Source organism: Cariama cristata, unplaced genomic scaffold (genome assembly GCF_000690535.1).
Source record: "Cariama cristata isolate BGI_N322 unplaced genomic scaffold, ASM69053v1 scaffold25224, whole genome shotgun sequence".
Lineage (NCBI taxonomy): Eukaryota > Metazoa > Chordata > Aves > Cariamiformes > Cariamidae > Cariama > Cariama cristata.
In genome coordinates this window covers 1,578-20,645 of record NW_009613856.1, presented here as the reverse complement: position 1 = coordinate 20,645, position 19,068 = coordinate 1,578, and the positions used below count along the sequence as shown (strand labels likewise).

At 51.6% G+C, this 19,068-nt stretch overlaps 1 protein-coding gene across 1 annotated transcript in view; it reads left to right on the top strand.

Moving 5' to 3' along the window:
• The first annotated feature begins 4,112 nt into the window (after window positions 1-4,112).
• The window catches only part of PLEKHM1 (pleckstrin homology domain containing, family M (with RUN domain) member 1), a 15,791-nt gene continuing 835 nt past the window's right edge, over window positions 4,113-19,068 (top strand). The window contains exons 1-10 of the mRNA XM_009699192.1: window positions 4,113-4,154; window positions 5,840-6,087; window positions 7,518-8,153; window positions 9,602-9,995; window positions 11,908-12,148; window positions 12,650-13,549; window positions 15,159-15,304; window positions 15,488-15,681; window positions 16,141-16,204; window positions 16,790-16,947. Of these exons, the coding sequence (XP_009697494.1) occupies window positions 4,113-4,154; window positions 5,840-6,087; window positions 7,518-8,153; window positions 9,602-9,995; window positions 11,908-12,148; window positions 12,650-13,549; window positions 15,159-15,304; window positions 15,488-15,681; window positions 16,141-16,204; window positions 16,790-16,947 (3,023 nt within the window). The remainder of the gene's footprint in view (window positions 4,155-5,839; window positions 6,088-7,517; window positions 8,154-9,601; window positions 9,996-11,907; window positions 12,149-12,649; window positions 13,550-15,158; window positions 15,305-15,487; window positions 15,682-16,140; window positions 16,205-16,789; window positions 16,948-19,068) is intronic.

Here is a 19,068-nt window from a genome sequence, read left to right as displayed (position 1 = left end):
CCCTGGAGACCTCACATCAGCCGGAGAGGCTGTACCTGTGCACACATCCTAGCACGTGTGGGATCTTTACAGCTTTCTTGGGATCTTCACCATTTTCTCTGATTTATCGTGCATTCCATTCTCTATATATGATGTTTTCTCACATAAAAGAAACGGTTGCAAACAAGCTCTGGGGAGTTCTTGTGTCCAGCAGAAAATGTAGAGTTTAAAAAGCCTGTTTCTTGTTGCCTTACTTTCAGCGACCCTCGGTTCCCCCCATTACGGGATGCGAGCTGCTTGCTGTGTCAGATGGCCACCAAATCAACCAGGGAACTCCAGCGCTGGGAATCCAAAGCGACACAAAAATTGGGAGTATAAATACGGGAACGTCTTGTCACAACACGCTTGGGGTTTCACAGCGTGCTTCGCCCTTGCGTGGTGGCTCTGTCGGCTGCGACGCTGGGGAAAGTCAACCCCGGCTTTACCTGTGACTCCGGCAAATTGTAGCCTGGTACAAGAGTAGGCAACAGGCTAAAAGAAATTCTCGTTTGAGAGAGTTTGAGAAACACAGTCTTGCCATCAAGGGCAGCGCTGGGAGCTCAGCGGCTGCTTTTCCTCCCCCGGCTGCTCCTGGGTGTCCTGCTCGGTGCCGTGGGGGCAGAAGTTGGAGGGGTTCATCAGCAGCGACTCTTCTCCATCCACCATCAGGTTTGTCAACTGCAAGGAGGACGTTTCCGCGGGGAAGATGGTGGTACATTGGTCCCTGTCCTTTACCTGATGCCTGTGTTCTGTAGTTGGAATGGTGGCAGTGCTGCATAGCGCAGACAAGGAGCTGAAGTTGGACCACGAGGGTCCTGCTGCTGCAGCAAGCTGGGGCTGGGCTCTAACCCTGCCCTAACCCTTGCTGAATTATTTCCAAGGGGTTTTATCCTCCAGCAAGCCAATCCACGGGCCATGCTAGCTAGCTTTCCTGCTCCCAGGCTCCTTCTCCTTGGGGTCAGCTTGTATTTTAAGTGTGGCTGGGTGTGCATAGGCTCTGGGTGGAAGGCAGAAGCTGTGTAGGAGGAGAGGGCTGTCCCGACACCGGCCCTTGGACCCGCCGTCCCATTAAAGCCCTTGATTCCCCAGGGCGGAGGGTGACTTGCGCAGCACTCGTGCTTGGAAAATGACTGGCTTCGCGTCCAGGACTTGAGTCACTGGTTCACGCCGTCGTTGTGGGCTGTTGTTTTCCGTTTGCAAAGCTCAAGCAGTGACCTGCTGTTTATTTATAACTCAGAGAGCGTCACTTGTTGGGAGACAGAAGAGCCGAGCTCTGGGACGGGGTCTCTGCGTCTCCTGGCACAAGGCTTGATTCGAACAAGCCATTGCAAAAGAATTTGGCTGGTTTGCAGCAGTTTGGTAAATAAACAGCTCTGCTCTCGCACCAGCAACTCTCTTCCTCGGTAGGTTTAACCACGCCAGCTTGCTGGCTGTTTTTGTTTCTCACTTCGTTTATTTTCTTTGTTTTTCTTGAGCTGTTGTGCTCCGCCTGTGTAGCCTCCGGGGTGATGACTGCTGGGAAACGATGAGGGGGGGGCGGTTTCTGCTGTAGATGTGCTTGTCTCTGCATTTGCACATCCATCCTGTCTCTTATCCTTTCAAGATCACAAGGAACAGCTATGACTTTCCAGGATCTGCCTGGAAGTGCTCTGGAGCCCTTCGGTTCCTTCTAGAGCCAGCTAGCCCACTGCCAGGACTGCCGGTCCGATTTCCCCATGTTTCACCAAAGCCTTGTGTTGAGTGAAATCTGCCTCGGAACTGGTTTGTTGTACTCGTTATTCAGGAAAATGCTGTCCCAACAGAAGCGATGCTGTGTGGAAGCGTGGTGCTGGAACAAACTGGTTGGACTGGTCGTGATGGGAGCGGAGAGTCCCATGGGTGAAGGCGGCGGGTATCCTCGGCGTCTCGCCTTCTGCAGACGCTGGGAGAGGTGATGCCAGCAAAGGAGCGTGTGGTTTGGAGGAATACCACTTGCTTAGTAAAATCTGGATGACGTCTTTGCAAAAACACCGCTGTCACCCCCTCCCCTGTGACAAGGGTGGCCAACACCGTGAGCACAGACAGCGGGTGCAGTCCTGGAGCTGAAACTCCCACGCTGCCTCTCTGGGTGTGACAAATGTCACCCTGTGCCCACAGCTCACTTCTCCCACCCCCAGCTCTTGCACCTTGAATTTGTCTTGGGTGGGTTGTGTAGCTTGTTTGCAGGGTGTATGCAGGAGGTAACAGGGAAAGGGGCAGAGGCTGCCAGGCCCCGAGGAGCCTGAACCTCCCATGCAGACGGCAGAGATGGGCATGGCTCTCTGAGGTCCTCATCAACGGCTGCTGTCACTTAGGTGTCCCCTCGCTCCCCCCAAAAACCCCCAGCAGCACTTTGAGCCTTTGAGCCAGAGGTTAACATTCCTGTAATCGCTGCGCTCCCCCATTTCTATGTTGCAACTCGAAGAGAGGAAATCTTATGACAAGTCGTGGCGAGAGCAGTTTCCTTTTCTATGAAATTGTCTGTGAACTCTGGAAACACTGAGGATCGATCCGGGGTTTGTCCCCAAAGAGCTCTTGACCTGCTGCTCCGAGCAGGACCAGCTGATGTGGTTCGTGCATGGGATGCTCTGGGTCTGGGATGCTCCAGATTTGGACTGCTCTGGATTTGCACCACTGCTGCCTTCGAGACTGGCCTTGGCTGTGTAGAAGCTGGTCTGCAAACCATATTTCTGCTGTGATTTGACAGCTCACGGTGCAGGGAGAGGGGCAGGCTGAGGCCGTCAGCTCTGCTTTGGGAAAGCTCTGGGGTTTTTGTGTTGACGTGGAAATAAAATCTGAAGTATCAATGCCATGCCAAGCCCATTGTCTGCCGTGGGCATACACCAATCCTGCGGTGAAGTGCTGGGCTCTGTTCTTCTCCATTTGGATGACAAGCGCTTCCAACTCAAGGGAATAAATTTCTTCTCCAACTTCTCACGTCTTTAGAAAGTGTTACGGCAGTAGCTGGTGCTGGAGCAGCTCTCAGACCCTTTTCAGCACCAGGACACGCTGTGTTTGAGCAGGGATGCAGCTGTGCCGATGGGCATCTCGCTGGCAGCCACGTGCTTTGCTCACAGAGCCTCCAGGCACAGCTTGATTTCAGCAGATGGCTCTGAAGAGCAGGGCAGGAGGCCAAAAGTCAGAAGTCAAAGGTCCCTTGTTGGCTGCGAACACCCTGCAGTTGCAGATGACCCCAGCGAGGGTCTCGCTGCCTGCTCAGCTCTGGTTTTGCCAGGATTTCCCATAGCAGAATTTTCTCTCTCTCCCACCAAAACCAGTTGCAACAGAGCAGCCCTGCCATCTGCACCCCCAGGAGCGGGGAGATCCTGGGGTTCATCTGCCTCTGAATGGAGTGACTGGAAACCTGATGGAGAAACCTGCATCCTCCCTTTCCGTCTTCCCAAACAGCTCTGTGCCATCGGGGTGAGCACCCAGGCACCGCTGAGAGGGTCCATCCCAGCTGGGTTTGGCAGCAGCATCACTCCTCCAGCGAATACCAGAGAGATGAGCTGCTGTCACCCCTTCCCAGGGTCTACTGGGGGGTGACGCCCCTCTGTCTGGGCCACCTTAATGCCATTCATGTGGTTTTTGAGTGCCGTCGTTCAGGCTCACTTGCTAAATGCCTGTTTCGATGCCCTTGCTGCACCTGGGCATTGCAGGTGATGTAGAAACAAGGGGAGCAGTCGCTAGTCCTGTGTGCATCACTGCTGGCTTGACCGGCCTGGCATCTCACCCAGGTTTAGGGCTGCCTGTGGGCAGCTTGCAAGGGTTAATTACTCCCTCTCGGTCTCTTGGCCATGCTCTGTTTTACCTGAAACTCTCTTGGTCCCCAGGAAGCGCGGCGTGTTTTGATGCAGTCGTAGGTTGGTCCTGGCTTGAATCCGGCAGTGGTTTGGCTATGAGCGCTTGCAGAATGCCTCGGTGCATGATCCATGCCTCTTGCGTGATGTGGGGTGCCCTTTGCATGGCAGGTGAGTGAGATGTTAACCAAATGGGTGCTCAGACATGTTCCTCCTCCTTGTCCCAAAGGTGACATGTGAAGGCAGCACCCGGCGCGGGGAGCGGCAGCAGCTGAGATGCATTCGAGCCACGCCGATGACCCCAAGGAAGCCATACAGGTGAGCAAGACACTCCCCGATGCTCCCCAAATAGCTCCAGTTACTCCCCAGTGCAACTCCAGTGACTGGCGGGGACGTGGTAGGACTTGTCGATGCTGCCAGCTGGGATTGGGATGGTTTATACAGGCGAAGGGTGGCTCCGGCTTCTGGCAGAGAGGATCCTTGATAGTTTATCTGGTGGGGAGGTGGTTAAAGCAAAATCACACCAGACTCTACCTTGGGCTTTGCCCTGCGTGGCAAGACCCAGCGTGGGGCAGGGGAAGGTGCTCAGCCCCCATACCTGGGTGAAGGAGCATTGCTGCTCTGTATATTTGGGGTTTCTTTACTCAGCTTTGGGAGTCTAAACACGTTTAATGAGCAAAGTTCAAACGCAGCAGTTAAAACCGGGTGTTTAATTCATCCTACAGCAGAGTTAATTCATGCATGACAGATAAAATCATTTGCAATCTTTAATCCTGTTAGGCCACGGTTGCTGCTTGCAGGCAGGTTGCTTGTGCTGGCAGATCTGTGGGGCAGCTGGAAAACAGCCCCCGCTGCAAGAGGCATCCCCAATATGAGCAGGGATAAGATGCACATTCCCCCAGTTGTTGTCCTTGAACTACAGCTGCTGGAAATCTTATTTAGATGCTGGGGGAAAAAAAAATATCCTGCTCTGGAAATTTAATATGGGTTTGTGCAGCCAACCCAGGCTCGAGTCAAAATCTGCCCTGCCCCAGTCGCAGCGGCTGGTGCCATTCAGCGTTTGCCTTGAACGCTGCATGATTGATGCTGAAACATGAATTGTTTGATGGGGTCCCGGCTGAATTTGCAGTGTTTGCTAAATGCCTGCTGGGAAATGCAACTTTCATTTTAAATGAGGTTGATTGAGACATCTGGGCTCAACTGCATTAGAAAAGAAAATTCTCTCCACCAGCGTAAAATTGTTAAATTCGCTGAACTTGTTTCTTTTCGACTGGTGTGAGAAAGAGGGAAGCAAAGCTGCTGGAAGGTAAAATTCCTGTGTTCCAGCTTCAAAGCCCGCTGAGTCTCTCGGAAGGCAGCAGCTAAACCCCAGCTGTCCTTCCAAAAGTATCTTTTTTTCGGGGGTTTTTTTTGGTTAACAACACAGACGAGCTGCTGAGAGCGCCGCTGAGGTCGATGGCTTTGATTTCTGCTGGCGGGATTCATTAGCACGTCACATGCTGCTTGGGCTGACCGGCACAAATTCAAGTGGTATCGCAACCCTTGTTACAGGTTACCTCCTTTGAGTTTCTCATTTCTCGCCCGTGCTTATTTAATCCTTGTGTTTCCCCCGAGCAAGCATCTGGAAAGAGCCAATTTCTTTTTCTCTTCATCCTCTTAAGCAATTTGGTGTCTGCAAACGAAGCATCACACGTTCTAAAGGCAACCCGAGCAACTCAGTGGGCCCTTAAACACCAGCTAAAATTGCATAAATTACTCATTTAAAAAAAAAAAAAAAAAAAAGCAAAAGCCAGATGAACTGTGTTGCCAGAGCATGAGACCCCAGTTTGACCGGTTCAGCTCTGGTGCTCCATAACAGCGGCTGCGAAGCACGTGGCTGAAGCAGGAGTCGCGTGGTGCTTTGCTCTGGATGAACCTTGCAGTTTTTGAGCCCTTTTATATTAAATCTTTCCTAATACTTTTTTTTTTTTTAATAATCCAAGCATGTACCTCCTGTCTTGCAGCTGATCAAGAAGCAACTGGTGAATGCCATCAAGGCCTTGCAGAAGCAATATGTGACCTCGGATGCTGTTGTAACCAGCGATGATGGGAACGCGAACACCCTCTGCAGTGCCCTGGAAGCTGTTTTTGTGCATGGGCTGAAGGCGAAGCATATAAAGACAGAGAATGGGGGGAAAGGGAAGAAAACAGGGGGTCGGGGACCACTTCCCCAGCCAGTCTTCTGGGGTCTGCTGAAGAGCATCACACATCGGTGAGTGCCCATCCCTGCCCAAAGGTGTTTGCATACTCAGGTTTATCCCCTCTCTTTGGTGCAAAAGCCATAAAATTCAGGGAATGACGAACAGAAGGATGACTCCATGGAAAGATGCGTCTACGCCATCCCATGTGTTCAGTCCCTTCAGTCGGGGGGAAAGATGCTCTCACAGAGGGGCTGGAGGGGCTGGGGCTGCCCAGGATCGCTGGGAGATGCACGTAGGAGAGCAAAGCCTCTGCGATGCCAAGTGATGAAGGGCTGGGCACCCAGCACAGCCCCTCTCGTGCCATTTAGGCGTGAACCAATGTCCCCAAACAGTTGAGGAATGAAACACTGCTGCCAGCTTAGGGCACACCCCTTGCTTATTTATTTTTCGGTGCTAGGCTCTATATGGGGACTGTGTCTCCCCAGTGAGATCCCAGTAACCGTGCTGGTGTACGGCAGCGACAGGTTATGTGATGCACAGCATGGGGGTCTGGTCTCTCTTCTGACCTGGATCTGCTGGGAATGGTTCCCCTCCATTTCCTTATGTCCCAACCAACCTTTCAGGAGGTCTCACCTGGGTAGTTCTTGTTATTTGCTGGGGTTTTTCTGAGCCACTCCCGCAGCAGAGTCCTCCCACACTAAATAACAGCCCACACACAAATAGTTTTGAAAGCCTCATCCAACTCCATCACGGACTCTTAAATTATGAAAGAGCGGATGAAAATAACTCTTTCATATGCTACAGGGGCTATTTTTGGGCCCTTTGAAGTTTTTTTTCTTCTTTCTTGAGAGACAGATAAAAAAATCTTACAAAACTTTTGCTCTGTTTTTTGTAGCATCCATAGCACTGATGTGAGCTGGGACCAGGGAGGATTAGGGAGCGTGGTGTCGCTGTTGGATTTTTAGGGGAGAACGGTTGAAGTCAGAAGGCTGAGATTGCTTGAGGAGCTCGACCTGACCCAGTCTTTTTTTTGGGCTGCCGCAACAGTTTTCACTGTGTTTTGCCTGATTTTAAATTTAAAGCTAAGATTTAGATGCGTGGTTGTCACCAGGAAGTATCCAGCCAGAGCAAACCCTACCAATGTGCAGGGACAGCGGGAGTTTCCCCCTCTGCATCCTCGGTCCAGAGCGAGTGATGTGTGGGAGATGCCTCCAGCCAGAGAGAGCAGGAGCACCCAGAGGCACCCTAGGGATGCCTGGGGTTGTTACCAATGTATTTAGCTTTGGGACATTCAGGAGCTCTTTTTTTCTCCATGGAAAACCACATTTTCCATAAAGGAAAAGAGATTTTCCCCAGCCTTTTTTATCCCAACTCCTAAACTCCCCATAGCAGAGTGGGTTGGGCAGTTCCTGATGGAGGATTTGCCCCTCCTGCACCCCATGATGCACCAGAAACGGAGCCGGTCACATACTATTCTGTTCTTTTTTTTCCTTGTCTCCAGAAATACTGTCTCAGAGCTGGAACAACTCATTTTTATCAATACGGATGTCGGCCGCTGCCGAGCCTGGCTGAGGCTGGCTTTGAACGATGGCCTCATGGAGTGTTACTTGAAGCTGCTGCTGCGGGAGAGGTCCCGGCTGCCCGAATATTACCAAGCAACCGCTCTGCTCTTAGATGCCGAAGAGTGCGAGTTTCTCCTTTGCTACTTGCAAGGCTTAACGTCCTTAACCTTTGAGCTCTCCTATAAATCAGCAGTTTTGAACGAGTGGACTGTCACCCCTCTGTCCCTGTCAGGTCTGTGTCCTGTTTCAGAGCTGTTGGAGCCCCTCACGTCCTCGACATCCGAACCTCACAGAAAAGCATCGCTGGGTTCGATCTCCCAATCATCAGGGTCGGATGAGATCGAGATTCAACCTTCCGTCCTACCCATCAGCAAAGCCAGTAGCAAAATTAAGCTCACGTCGTCCTCGTTGAGCCTTAACACTACAAGCTCATCCCAGCTCTCCTCCAGCCTGGGCTCCGACAGCATCCTCCCAGCTCACTGCGCCCGCAGTCCCGAGCGGAGCGAGGAGCCGCTCTCCTGTGACTCCGACCTGGGGACAGCCACCGCTGAGGACCTTGACAGGTCGCTGCAAGAGTGAGTCTTTTCCCAAATCTCCTCTTCAAAGGGATTTTTAACCCTCTCCTGGGCTGTCATTTATTTTCTCTCTATAGGCAGGAAAGCTTTCTCCCCTATTTTTCTTTAACAAGCTATTTTTTTCCTCCTGGAAAGAGCCTGAAAGGTAAAAAGAACCGCTTGGCACAGCTTGCTGGGACCCTGCTGCCATGGCAAATGAGCTCCTCGCCACTGAAGTGTGTGTCTGTCCTCTTTACCAGGGCAGAAATGTCAGAAAAATGCTGCTCACCAATTTCAGGAATGTCACATCTCCCTTGGTATATGCTGGGGGATGCTCCGAGGGTTTTTGCAGGGGGAAAGAAATTAGTTTGGTCACAGGAAAGGGTTATAATTTGCAGCTTTGGTGGATCGTTTAGAGGAGGGAGGTTGTTAGTTTGTCATCCTTGTGATTTATTTCTGCCAAACACCCAGCACAAAGATTTCCAGCGGGTTATATAAGCTCTGAGTAATCAGTAAATATTTTCCCTGCCACCTTTAAAACCTGGCTCTGAAGGAGCCTGTCCTCGGGGTGGTGGTAGGCAAAAGCACTCTCTTCCCAAAAAGGGCCCTCAAGAGGGTTTAGAGCTGCAGTTTGTTCTTCCCCATCAATAATAGCATCGTTACCTACTTCTAGGATTTTGCATCTTATGACAGTCCTGGAAGAACCTGCCTTGATTGGATTAAACTCGTGACGGAAAGACATCGTTTTGAATTTTACCCTTGGGCTGGTTTAATTCGACCTAGCTGGTGGCGAAGCAGGGGCATGGGAACAGCATCTTGTCTGGCCAGGCTCCACTAATAATTGCTTATTAACGGTTATGAAAACATTTGAAATTTGGCATACGGTCTATGGCTGGATACGTGTCCAAGAGCTGTACGTGGGGCTGGGGCTCTGGGGAGCACCCAATGCTCTCCCAACATTAGGTGATGTCCATCAGAAGCAAATTAAACCCCATTAACGTGAGTAGTTAGGAAATTCATCCTTTGCAGGCATGGTCCTTGCCTGCAGTGGCATCGACTGCTGCTCTGTAGAGCACAAATCATGCTTTTTTCCGTTAGCATCATCGATGCCACAGGGGTTTTTTGGGGGCTCTGGGGAGCACCCAATGCTCTCCCAACATTAGGTGATGTCCATCAGAAGCAAATTAAACCCCATTAACGTGAGTAGTTAGGAAATTCATCCTTTGCAGGCATGGTCCTTGCCTGCAGTGGCATCGACTGCTGCTCTGTAGAGCACAAATCATGCTTTTTTCCGTTAGCATCATCGATGCCACAGGGGTTTTTTGCAGCCGTACAGTGCTACCAGTCCGCAGAAGACGAGCAGCCATGCTAAGCCCTTTTTTTGGGTGGTTATAATTTGCAATAACTGGGGTTTTTATAGGTTCTGGTTAATGTAGCTATGTTCAAACTGGTCACTTTTCTGTTTCAAGGGTGTTGTCTGAGTTCAGCAAAACCAAGTCAAGCCTGGAAACCCCAGAGGGACGGCTGGGCCCCAGCGTGCTGGGCTGCTCCCCACGGCCACCCACCTGCCCCTCGGCCGCATCGCCCGTCCCCCTGGCGCTGTCCCACGGAGCTCACCAGCAGCCGCCTCCCGACACCGACAGTCCAGGCTCCGCTCAGACGGGCGATGTGGTGACCGCCGGCGATGGGGATGGAGATGCAGCACCGCAAGCCAACGGCACAGCCAACATTTCAGCTGCACAGCGTGGTGGTCCGAGCAGAGGAGAGACAGGTAGAAGCTGCACGGTCAGCAGCAGTGAGGCAAGCCAGGCAGTCCGCAGCCCAACAGCTGAATACCTCCTTTCTCCGCTGCTGGGTTGTCCGGTACGTCTTGCAGCTCACTTGCTACCAATCTCCTTATTTTTATGCTTTCTGACCAGTAGATCAAATGGAAAAGGAAAATAAAACTGGTGACAGTTTCTGAGTAGGCACTGGTTTCTCCAAACTCTCATCTTCATGCTGCTTCCACTCTCCTGACAGCAAGTTGGTTGTAAGTGATGCTCCCTGCTCCACGAGGATGTTCCTGGACCCCATGGAGCTGTGTCCATGCAACTGCCCTGGGAGAAACTGGGTCAAAGTCGATATTCCCTGGTAAAAGTGGCACCAAAGCTTTTGTATCCCTGCCTGGCCTGCCCGTTGCCCCTCGCCAAGAGAGGCTGCAACAGGAAGTTTTTGGTTTTGTTAACGATATCTGGAAAGTGATGAGCTCTTACACAAATCTGGTCATAGGCGGTGTGCAAGCTGATAAAACAGCCTGAAAGTCAAGTTTCTCATGGGGACTTTTCTTCATTTATGGTCTATATAAGAGGAGGGGAAAAGGTTGACTGGACAGGAAACAAATTACGGTTTTTCAGAGGAAAAATATTCATGCAGCACATCTGTTCCCAGAGCAGGATGGCATTCCCTGGTGCTTAGGCTAGCTTAAACAGCAGCGGATTTCCCCTGCTGCCGACAAGGAGTTGATCTTCTTGCTTTTGCTTTTAGGAAACTCTTTGAACAGCCCTGTCCTCTGTCTGATTTGTTACTGACTTTTCCATCCTGGTTCCCATTGTTTCCATCCTGGTTCCCATCATTTCCATCCTGGTGAGGTTAGGATATACTTCATACCCCCCACAAAACAGTTTCTCTTTTTGGTCTCTGCTCCTTTCAGCTCCCTCCCAGTCATCCTGTTTCCGCTGCTTCCTCATGGCATTGAGCCAGTTTAACCTAATCTATGTATAACATACGGTGTCAACAGGAAATTCCCCTCTGCTTTTGCATGACTCATGGAGCAACCTGCATTCCTGGTCCGGGAGTAAGCCGAGCCTGCCTTTACGTTGGGAGCTGCACTGTAAGCCACGCGTGATCCTGACTGCAGGGTGGTGACAGCTCTTCTGCTGTCATTTAGTTTGATGTTCAGAATAAAAGGCTCTTGGAAAGCAGGGTAGGGTAGTTGAGAGGACATTCCTGGCTGGATGCAGCCCTGGAAGGGATGCGCTGAGTCTGGGGAAGCTGCTTCCTTTTGCTGGAGCACTGAGCTGGGTCATGTTTTGCTCCTGGTGTTTGTTCAGGGACCTTGTCCCAGAACCTCACTCTGTTCTTGTAGCCAGAAAAACCTCCCAGAGAAGTTAACAACCATGTTTTTCAGCTTAACGAGCTTTCTTCTGCTTGTGGGGCTCATTCCCTCCTGACGTACAGAGACAAAGGTTTTCTTTGCCTTCCCTGCATTGTGTTTTGCCTGTACTGATCAGGCCCTAGCATCTGCTTGTAAGCTGTAGATTTCTCTTTCATCCCAGACATCTTCTCTGTACCTCTCCCCATCTCTATTCTTCCTGGAACAAAGATGGTACCGCTACTCCAGGCGAGCCCGTACCCTTCCGTGGCAGCGCTGGTTTTTCACCCTTTTTCAGAAATACTTCATGGACCAAATATCTTGTATGTGGTTACTGCAGGGAAAGTGCTCTCCCTCTCAGCCCCTTGATGATTTTACGGGGAGATAACCGATCGGTTTTGGACTTTATAATCCCACCAGTATATAATCCCAATATTTGCCAGCTGCTGACGGAGTCCCATGGAATGTTCCCTGATCGGAGGGAGCAGGGGAGCCATCCACATGGGAATGGCCAGCATCACTGCATGGGATTCGGTCTGCACGGGAGCAGCCCCCATGGAGGGGTCACTGTGGGCGTGCACGTTTGAGGGGCACAGGATGTTCGTTAAGTTTGATAATTGATATATTTATTATTTTTTTGAACAGAAAAGAAAGAGCTGGATCTCGGAAGATGATTTCTACAGACCTTCTCCAGGAGAGAGCAGCGAAAGCGTGGCCAACACCAAGGGCTTTGGGCCGGAGGGGGCTGCTGAGGGTCTTGCCCCAGGGCTCATTAGCGCTCTTGACTTGGAAAGGTTGTCAGTGCCGTCCTCAGAGAGCGGGAAGCCCAAAATGTCACCCGAACGGGAACAAAAGGGCTTCAGCGTTGTGCATCGCAGGCAGATGGGTACGTGCCACCCTCCCTTCTCTGGTTTTCATCGAGTGTCTACACTGGGCAGTGCTCAGGGGCTGGGGGGCTGTTTCGGGTGATGGGCTGTTTGGGAAGCAGCCGTTTGCGGTTGCAGAGCTGATGGCAGCGGTAAAAACTACAGAATGCAGTGGAGCAGCTTCCCTGGGCATTGCTGAGCCCACGATGGCTCTGGTGGGAAGCATTTTAGGAGGAGAGGAGGTATGCTGAGTGCCTCTGTCCCGGTGTCTCTGTCCATGCTGTGGGACACGTTTCCTTTATGCCCTTCTGCTCATTCTCAGCCTCTAAACCCACGTACAAGTGGACAGATGATGGAGACGAAGGTCCTGTAAACTCCTGCCCCATCCCACCATCCACCAGGACTGGCTCTCAAAGCTGTGATGCCTCTAGTTGCTCGCTGCAAGCAACCTGTTGGCTTTTCTTTCTCCACTGACTTCCCTTTTTTTTGTTGTTAAACTGAGACATCTGCTTTTGCCTCAGGTCTTTCCAACCCTTTCCGAGGGCTCTTGAAGCTGGGCAGCTTGGAGCGGAGAGGAGCCATGGGGATATGGAAGGAGTTTTCCTGCGAGCTGTCACCGCTGGAGCTCCGGCTCTTCCTGGACCACGAGGACCGCATCTGCGTCGAGAGCTATTCCCTGCTGCGGTGCGAGTCGCTGGCACTGACACACTCGGATGGCCGATTTGAGCTGGTTTTCCTGGGGAAAAAACTCTACCTACGAGCTCCTTCTCGAGACGAGGCTGAGGACTGGTTGGACAGGATCCGCGAGGCACTGCAGAAGTGCCGACCTCAGCTAGAGGAGGAGGAGTGGGAGACACTGGAGTATCCGGAAGACGGTGGTGAAGGCCAGAGCGACTCCGCTGCTCTTCTCCAATACAGCGACATGCCTGGGAACAGCTTTGACTGGACTTCAGCTCATGAACCAGAGCTGGATGCAATAAAAGAGGCTATTCTGTACATGGACATAGACAAAACTTGGGTCCCTTTTATTTTTTCCCTGTCTCTAGAAACTTTAAAGTGCTTTAAAGTCAGGAACAACGACAAAATTTTAAGCAACAGTTACGGTATAGAGACCATCCAGGACATCCTTCCAGACACAAGCCTTGGGGGACCTGCGTTCTTCAAGGTGATCACCTCCAAAGCTATCTTGAAACTGCAGGCTGAGAACGCAGAAGAAGCGGCCTCATGGAGGGAGCTGGTCCGAGAGGTGCTCATGTCCTACCTGGAGAGCGCGGAGGAGGCCCTGACACTGGGTGGCAGCTTGGACGGGCATTCCCAGGTCGTCCTGAAGAACATCGTGAAGGAAAACGGCTTCTTGTTGCAATACCTGGTGGCCATCCCCATGGAAAAGGGCCTGGACTCGCAGAGCTTCATCTGTGCAGGTATACGTCGGCTTATCCAAAAACCCAGCTCCATCTTGGAGGATGATGTTGCATTCATTCAGATTAACGAGATGACATCAAATTAGTGATGCCCTGAGCCCTGCCAACCCATTGCAGACCAGCTGCTGGTTTCCCCATCCAAACCCCAGGTAGCACCGAAGCCCCTCGGTGGGACTTCGCATCCCCAAACAGTGACACCTTTGGTGGTCTGGGAGCACAGGGTAAGGCCCTCCACGCTGAATCCCCATTCCACCCCAGCACAAGTCCAACTGGGCTGCTGCTGGGCTCCTGTTTAAGATGCTTATGATATAGACAGTGAGGCTCTTGGCTTGAAGGCAACCTTAGATGGACCAAGAGGCCCAGGACTCTTTTCCTGGGTATTTTGTGGCCCCAACCTGTGGGGAAAGTGCAATTAAGAGAAAATGCTGTTTTTCCAGTAGTGCAGCACAGGAGGGAATATTGCAATGGGTGTGACAAACTGATTTTGCAAAACATTCATTTAACCTTCCACTAACGCCTCTCGGCACACGGGGCGATGCTGGTTTAATGGGGTAACACTCGCTGACCTCCACAGGAGGTATAATTTGCTCTTTACCTTGGTAAGTTAATTAAACTTCAGATTTCTCTCCTGCCTCAATTGTATTTCTCGTACCTTCCAGCAGGTTTGGTTTTTTTACTTTTAATCTCTTTTCTCTTTTTTATATATGTATTTTCCATTCTATTTGGTCTCTGCCTTCCCCTCCAGGCTCTGTCCTGCATCTTCCACCACCAACAGATGGAAGCAGCAAGCTGAAAGGACAAATTCCCAGTTTTTATTAGTAACTCTTCTTAGGGGGCTGCCTGTCCTGCTTTCACCTCCCTCCCTGCCTGACACCCGATCCCGATGCAGGAGTGGTTTCCTTACATGTCAGGGCATAAGGAACAATAAAAGTTTTGGGTTTTTTTTTTAATATTAATTTGGAGAGCAACGCCAGACCTCCATGAATATTTTGGGGGGGGGTGAGCTCCAGCTACCCGCCAAAGTGCACAGGATGGGGTGGCAAAGCTGAGCTGAATTCTTCCTGGGTTACCCACCACTATAATAAAGACTTTTTTTGCCTTAATCCATCCTGACCTCATCCCTTGCAGACGAGGATTCCTTGCAGACGTGGTTTTGATCCCCTGCGGTGGCAGCGGGAAAGAAAAGGGCTGAGTGAATGCAAAACAGGGCAAAGCTACTGGTGGAGGTGATGGGGCAGGCAGGTAGGATTTAGGTTCTCCCTAAACCACTGGGATATTTCTAGATTCACTTTTCCTACAAGAAAAAACCCAAACAATTGAACCACTTGATGGATAAAAGTGGGTTCAGGGATAGTCCAGGCTCCTTTCTTATGGCGAAAAAGCGAAGCGACTCCTGTTGGACCATCGTGGTCATAAATCCATGGGGAAGGGACTGGGGACTTCTCACCGAATGTCCTACAAGTGCTTTAGCTGATCTCCAGCCCTTCCAAATACTCTCTTGTTCCATTCCCCCTTCCCAAAAGTTTCTCATCCTGTCCTGGAAGTGATGGGAATGGGCTCTCAGGGCAATGTGGGTCCCCTCTCATCACCTCATCCCTGCTCCCTGCAGGCTGCTCCAGGCAGATCGGCTTCTCCTTTGCAAAACCCAAGCTCTGTGCCTTCTCCGGTCTCTACTATTGCGACAGCTGCCATCGGGATGATGAGACGGTGATTCCCTCGCGCCTCATCCACAACTGGGATCTGACGAAACGAGGGGTAAGTCTGGGCTCGGTCAGTGCAGGGAGCAGGGAAAAGCTCCTACATCTGCCTACGCTTCCTGAAGGTCCATCTGAACGTTTCCACCATCAGCAGAGGTGGAGATGTCCGCCCCAGCCCTCCCTCTGAGCCTCCTGGGCTGCTACTTGCTGCATGCCCACCTCTTGCCTCTCTCTGCTCCAGGTTTCCCAACAGGCTTTGAAGTTCCTCACCCAGATCCGTAACCAGCCGCTGATCGACCTGAAGCTGGTCAATGAAAGTCTGTATGATCACGTGGAGAGGATGGGACGAATCCGCCGGAGCAGGGAACAACTGAAGCTGCTGGGAGATTATCTCATTATGTGCCGCAGCGGAGCCCTGAAGGAGCTGAGCAAGCGGTGAGGTCCTGCTCTGGGTGACATTACCCCGGCATCCCCCTCTTTGCACCCCGATGGTCTCCTGGTCCTCCTCAGTGCTTGCCGTTGGAGCAGGGAACAATGCTGCAAAGGCATGGGCTGGTTTTTAGCTCCATGTCATCTGCTATAAGGAGTTATCCGTCTGTTGGCGGGGTCGACACATTGAAATGTGACTCAGGAAACACCTTCCTGGCTGAGGAGCTTCTGGCTGGACAGGAAACACCTGGGAAAATAGATGAGATATTTATTTTCTTTCCCCCCCTTTGAAATGTTCTCACACTATTTCCAGTGGCAGGCTTTGGGATGTGTGGCACAATGCAAAAATCAGGTCTGAGGTCATTTTTTTCAGGATTCTGCATCATCCAGGCTCCTCCTTGATCCAAAGCTGTTGGAGATGTGGTAGAAACCATCTACCATCTTCCCCTCTCTGCTTCTTTGCAGGCTTGATCACAGGCACTACCTCTTGGAGTGTCCCCACAAATACAGCGTTGCTGATCTGAGGCAGGTGAGAGCTTTGCATGGTCGTAGGGGTTTTGCTGGTGAAAACATCCTGGTTTCTGTCTGTGGAGTTGCTGCATCGACCGTGGTGCTTCTTCAGCAGAAGGTTTCAGCTTCGTTTTCCTTTTGCCTTGCTCTCATTTATCATGTGCACTCTGCAAGCTTGCACATCGGCTTAAAGGCAAATAATTGCCTTTATTTCAATTTGTCAAAATAATTGTCACTAGCCTTTATCTAAGAACTGCGGAGATTGCATGAGATAAATTGTTTCACCTCTTTAGGCCAACATTGCTGCTAGCACATCTCCATACAAACTTACATCTATTGCAAATAACGTTGGAGGTGATGGATTTTGCGTTGATTCCAAAGCCAGGAACCCCGTCCTGGCAGGTTGTGGGTGCTGCTGGCAGCTCCCTCTGGGGTCCCATTGCGACCCAGGCACGTGAGGTGTGAGTTGGTTTTGGAGGGGTGGGTTATTTGAGCTGCCTTGTATTCCCACGGCAGCACAAAGAATGGCTGCAACGTGGATTTTGCACAGTGCAAACCCAAGAGGAGACGGGCTCCACAAGTGCCTGACATCTCTGCTCCACAGATAGCCGATGGTGTCTTTGAGACCTTCCTGCAGTCTCTGCTCCAGTTTGCTTCCCATCACGTCTACAACTGCGACCTGTGCACCCAGCGCGGCTTCATCTGCCAGATCTGTAACAGCAGTGACATCATTTTTCCCTTTGAATTTGACACTACCACCAGGTGAGCAACATCTCCATCACATCCCGCTGCTGTGAGGCCACCTGAGCTTATGGTCTGCTTTTTCTCAGGAGCCTGAACCATCCCCTGGGTCCATCCCAGGGACTCTCCACTTTCTAGGTGTGGGTGACCTGGAAATAGCTTTGAGCTGGTTGTGCATCCTCGTGGCACCCATCAGCCCCAAGATGATCAGAACCAAAACTGGGCTGTTTGGGGCAGGAGAGGACCATCCTCACAGAGCTGAGATGTCACCAAGCGAGGTGGCTTTGCAGATTGAACATGTGGAGACACCCAACACCTTGCTGTCAGCCTGCACAAAAGCCTCGCTGGGTGCTGGGTCCCAGGGCAGCAGAGGGGCTATGGGGCGGAGGAAGATGAAGGTGCTGTGTGCTCCTGCCTAGCTCACCTAGCCAACACATCTCCCATTCAAATCCAGTCTGGTCCCCTTCCAGGGATTGCAGGAGGGAAGGAAAAGCAGCAGTGGGACTGTTCATGCACCCCTCTACAACCAAGGAGGGGAGGAAGGACACACGAACACGGATTTGGAGATAAATGGTGGGCAGCCCTGTGGGATGTGCTGGGGAGAGGCCGGGGATGTTCCCAACAGGACAGGGAGGGAACACTGGCTTTCATCTGGGTTTTTCTCCTGCCTGCAGAGTTTCCATCCTTTGCAGGCAGGGTCCTTTTTTTTTTAGCTGAGCAGACATTGAAATTGTGCAGGAACATCAGAAGGGGGGTGTTTATCCGCCCCCCATCAAGGTTTTCTAAAGAAATCAATATCAAACCCTTCCAGCCCAGGAGCCTGGTCCGTTGTAGGTGGAGAGAGATCCACATCTCGCTGGTTATTTGGAAATGAGTGTAATCCTGGCAGAGAAGTTTAACAGGCTGATGGACTGCATGGTCTTGCTTTGCCTGACAGTCCCTAAAAGCGAGCAGCAGCATCCAGAAGCTGCAGAAAATGCCAACGAGACCAGGATCCTTGGGTACCCCGTGCGTTACGTGGTTACAAATATTTCCAGGGCAGCTAAGCGGGATTGCTCACTCTCCCTCCTTGCCGCAGGGACAGCATTGTGCTTGTTATCAAGGACAACATCCCCAGGGGACCAATTTTTCCCTAGAAAAAGGAGCATGTGGGCTCTGGAAGGAGCAGACACGTGGGGCTGAGCTCCGCTGGCAGCCGGCTGGAGGTCTCATGTTCTGTAAAGCCAGGCTCTGAAGTTTGTTGACCTCTTTCTTCTGGGTTGTGTTTTTTTTTTTCCCTGGCTGAGGAGGTTGTGCAGCAGGAAAGCAGCTCAACCAACATCCTCGCCAAGCTAAACTCGACTTCCTGCCCCTCTGCCCACCCCAGGGGACAGCCAGCTGCCGGGGTCACGCCGTCACTTGCCGCAGGATGTGTCTGAAACACCTCCTAACGATAAACCCAGCCGGGCGCAGGCCGTTCTCCATTTCACAGCAGCGGTGGCCCCTTCCTGCAGCCGTTGCTCTGGCAGGTGGAGACAGGAGATGCCGCCTTTCGGCTGCTGCTCACTCAGAAAACACGCAGGGTAAAAACCAACCCTTGGCTTTGCAAATCTCCCCCCACAACCCCCCCGGGCTCAGGGAGGAGCCACCACCGCTGCTAATCTGGAGAAACTGCATGAAAATATATTCCGCTGGGAAAATGCAGGCGCCAGGCAGCATCCCTCCATCCCATCTCTCCATGCAAAAGCCTTTTCCATATCCTGAGTAACTCGGGGTTGGCAGCTGCCTGTCAGGAGCAGGATTTGACCCAGGCTGCGATATGTCATGGTCCTTTTCCTGGCACATGGCTAGGCGTTTCTCTGCTCCTCTCTCCACTCATCCTTTGGGAAATTAAGGTATTCAGTGGTATTCACACATCGATTGTGCACCAGGTATTTGCACTTGAGGACATCTAAAACATAATCTAGCTGACCTGCTGGCATGTGGCTGGGCTGCATTCTGCTGCTACCGGTGAGGTGGGGGATCGCGACCCGGAAAAAATAGCCTTTGTAGCACAGACTTTTCTTCTGTTGACTCAAGATAAGTAGTGAACACCCCTGGCAGAGCTGGGTGTCTCCTCCCTGCCGGCCCCACGCAAGGTATCATTTGTGGCTGTTTACATTC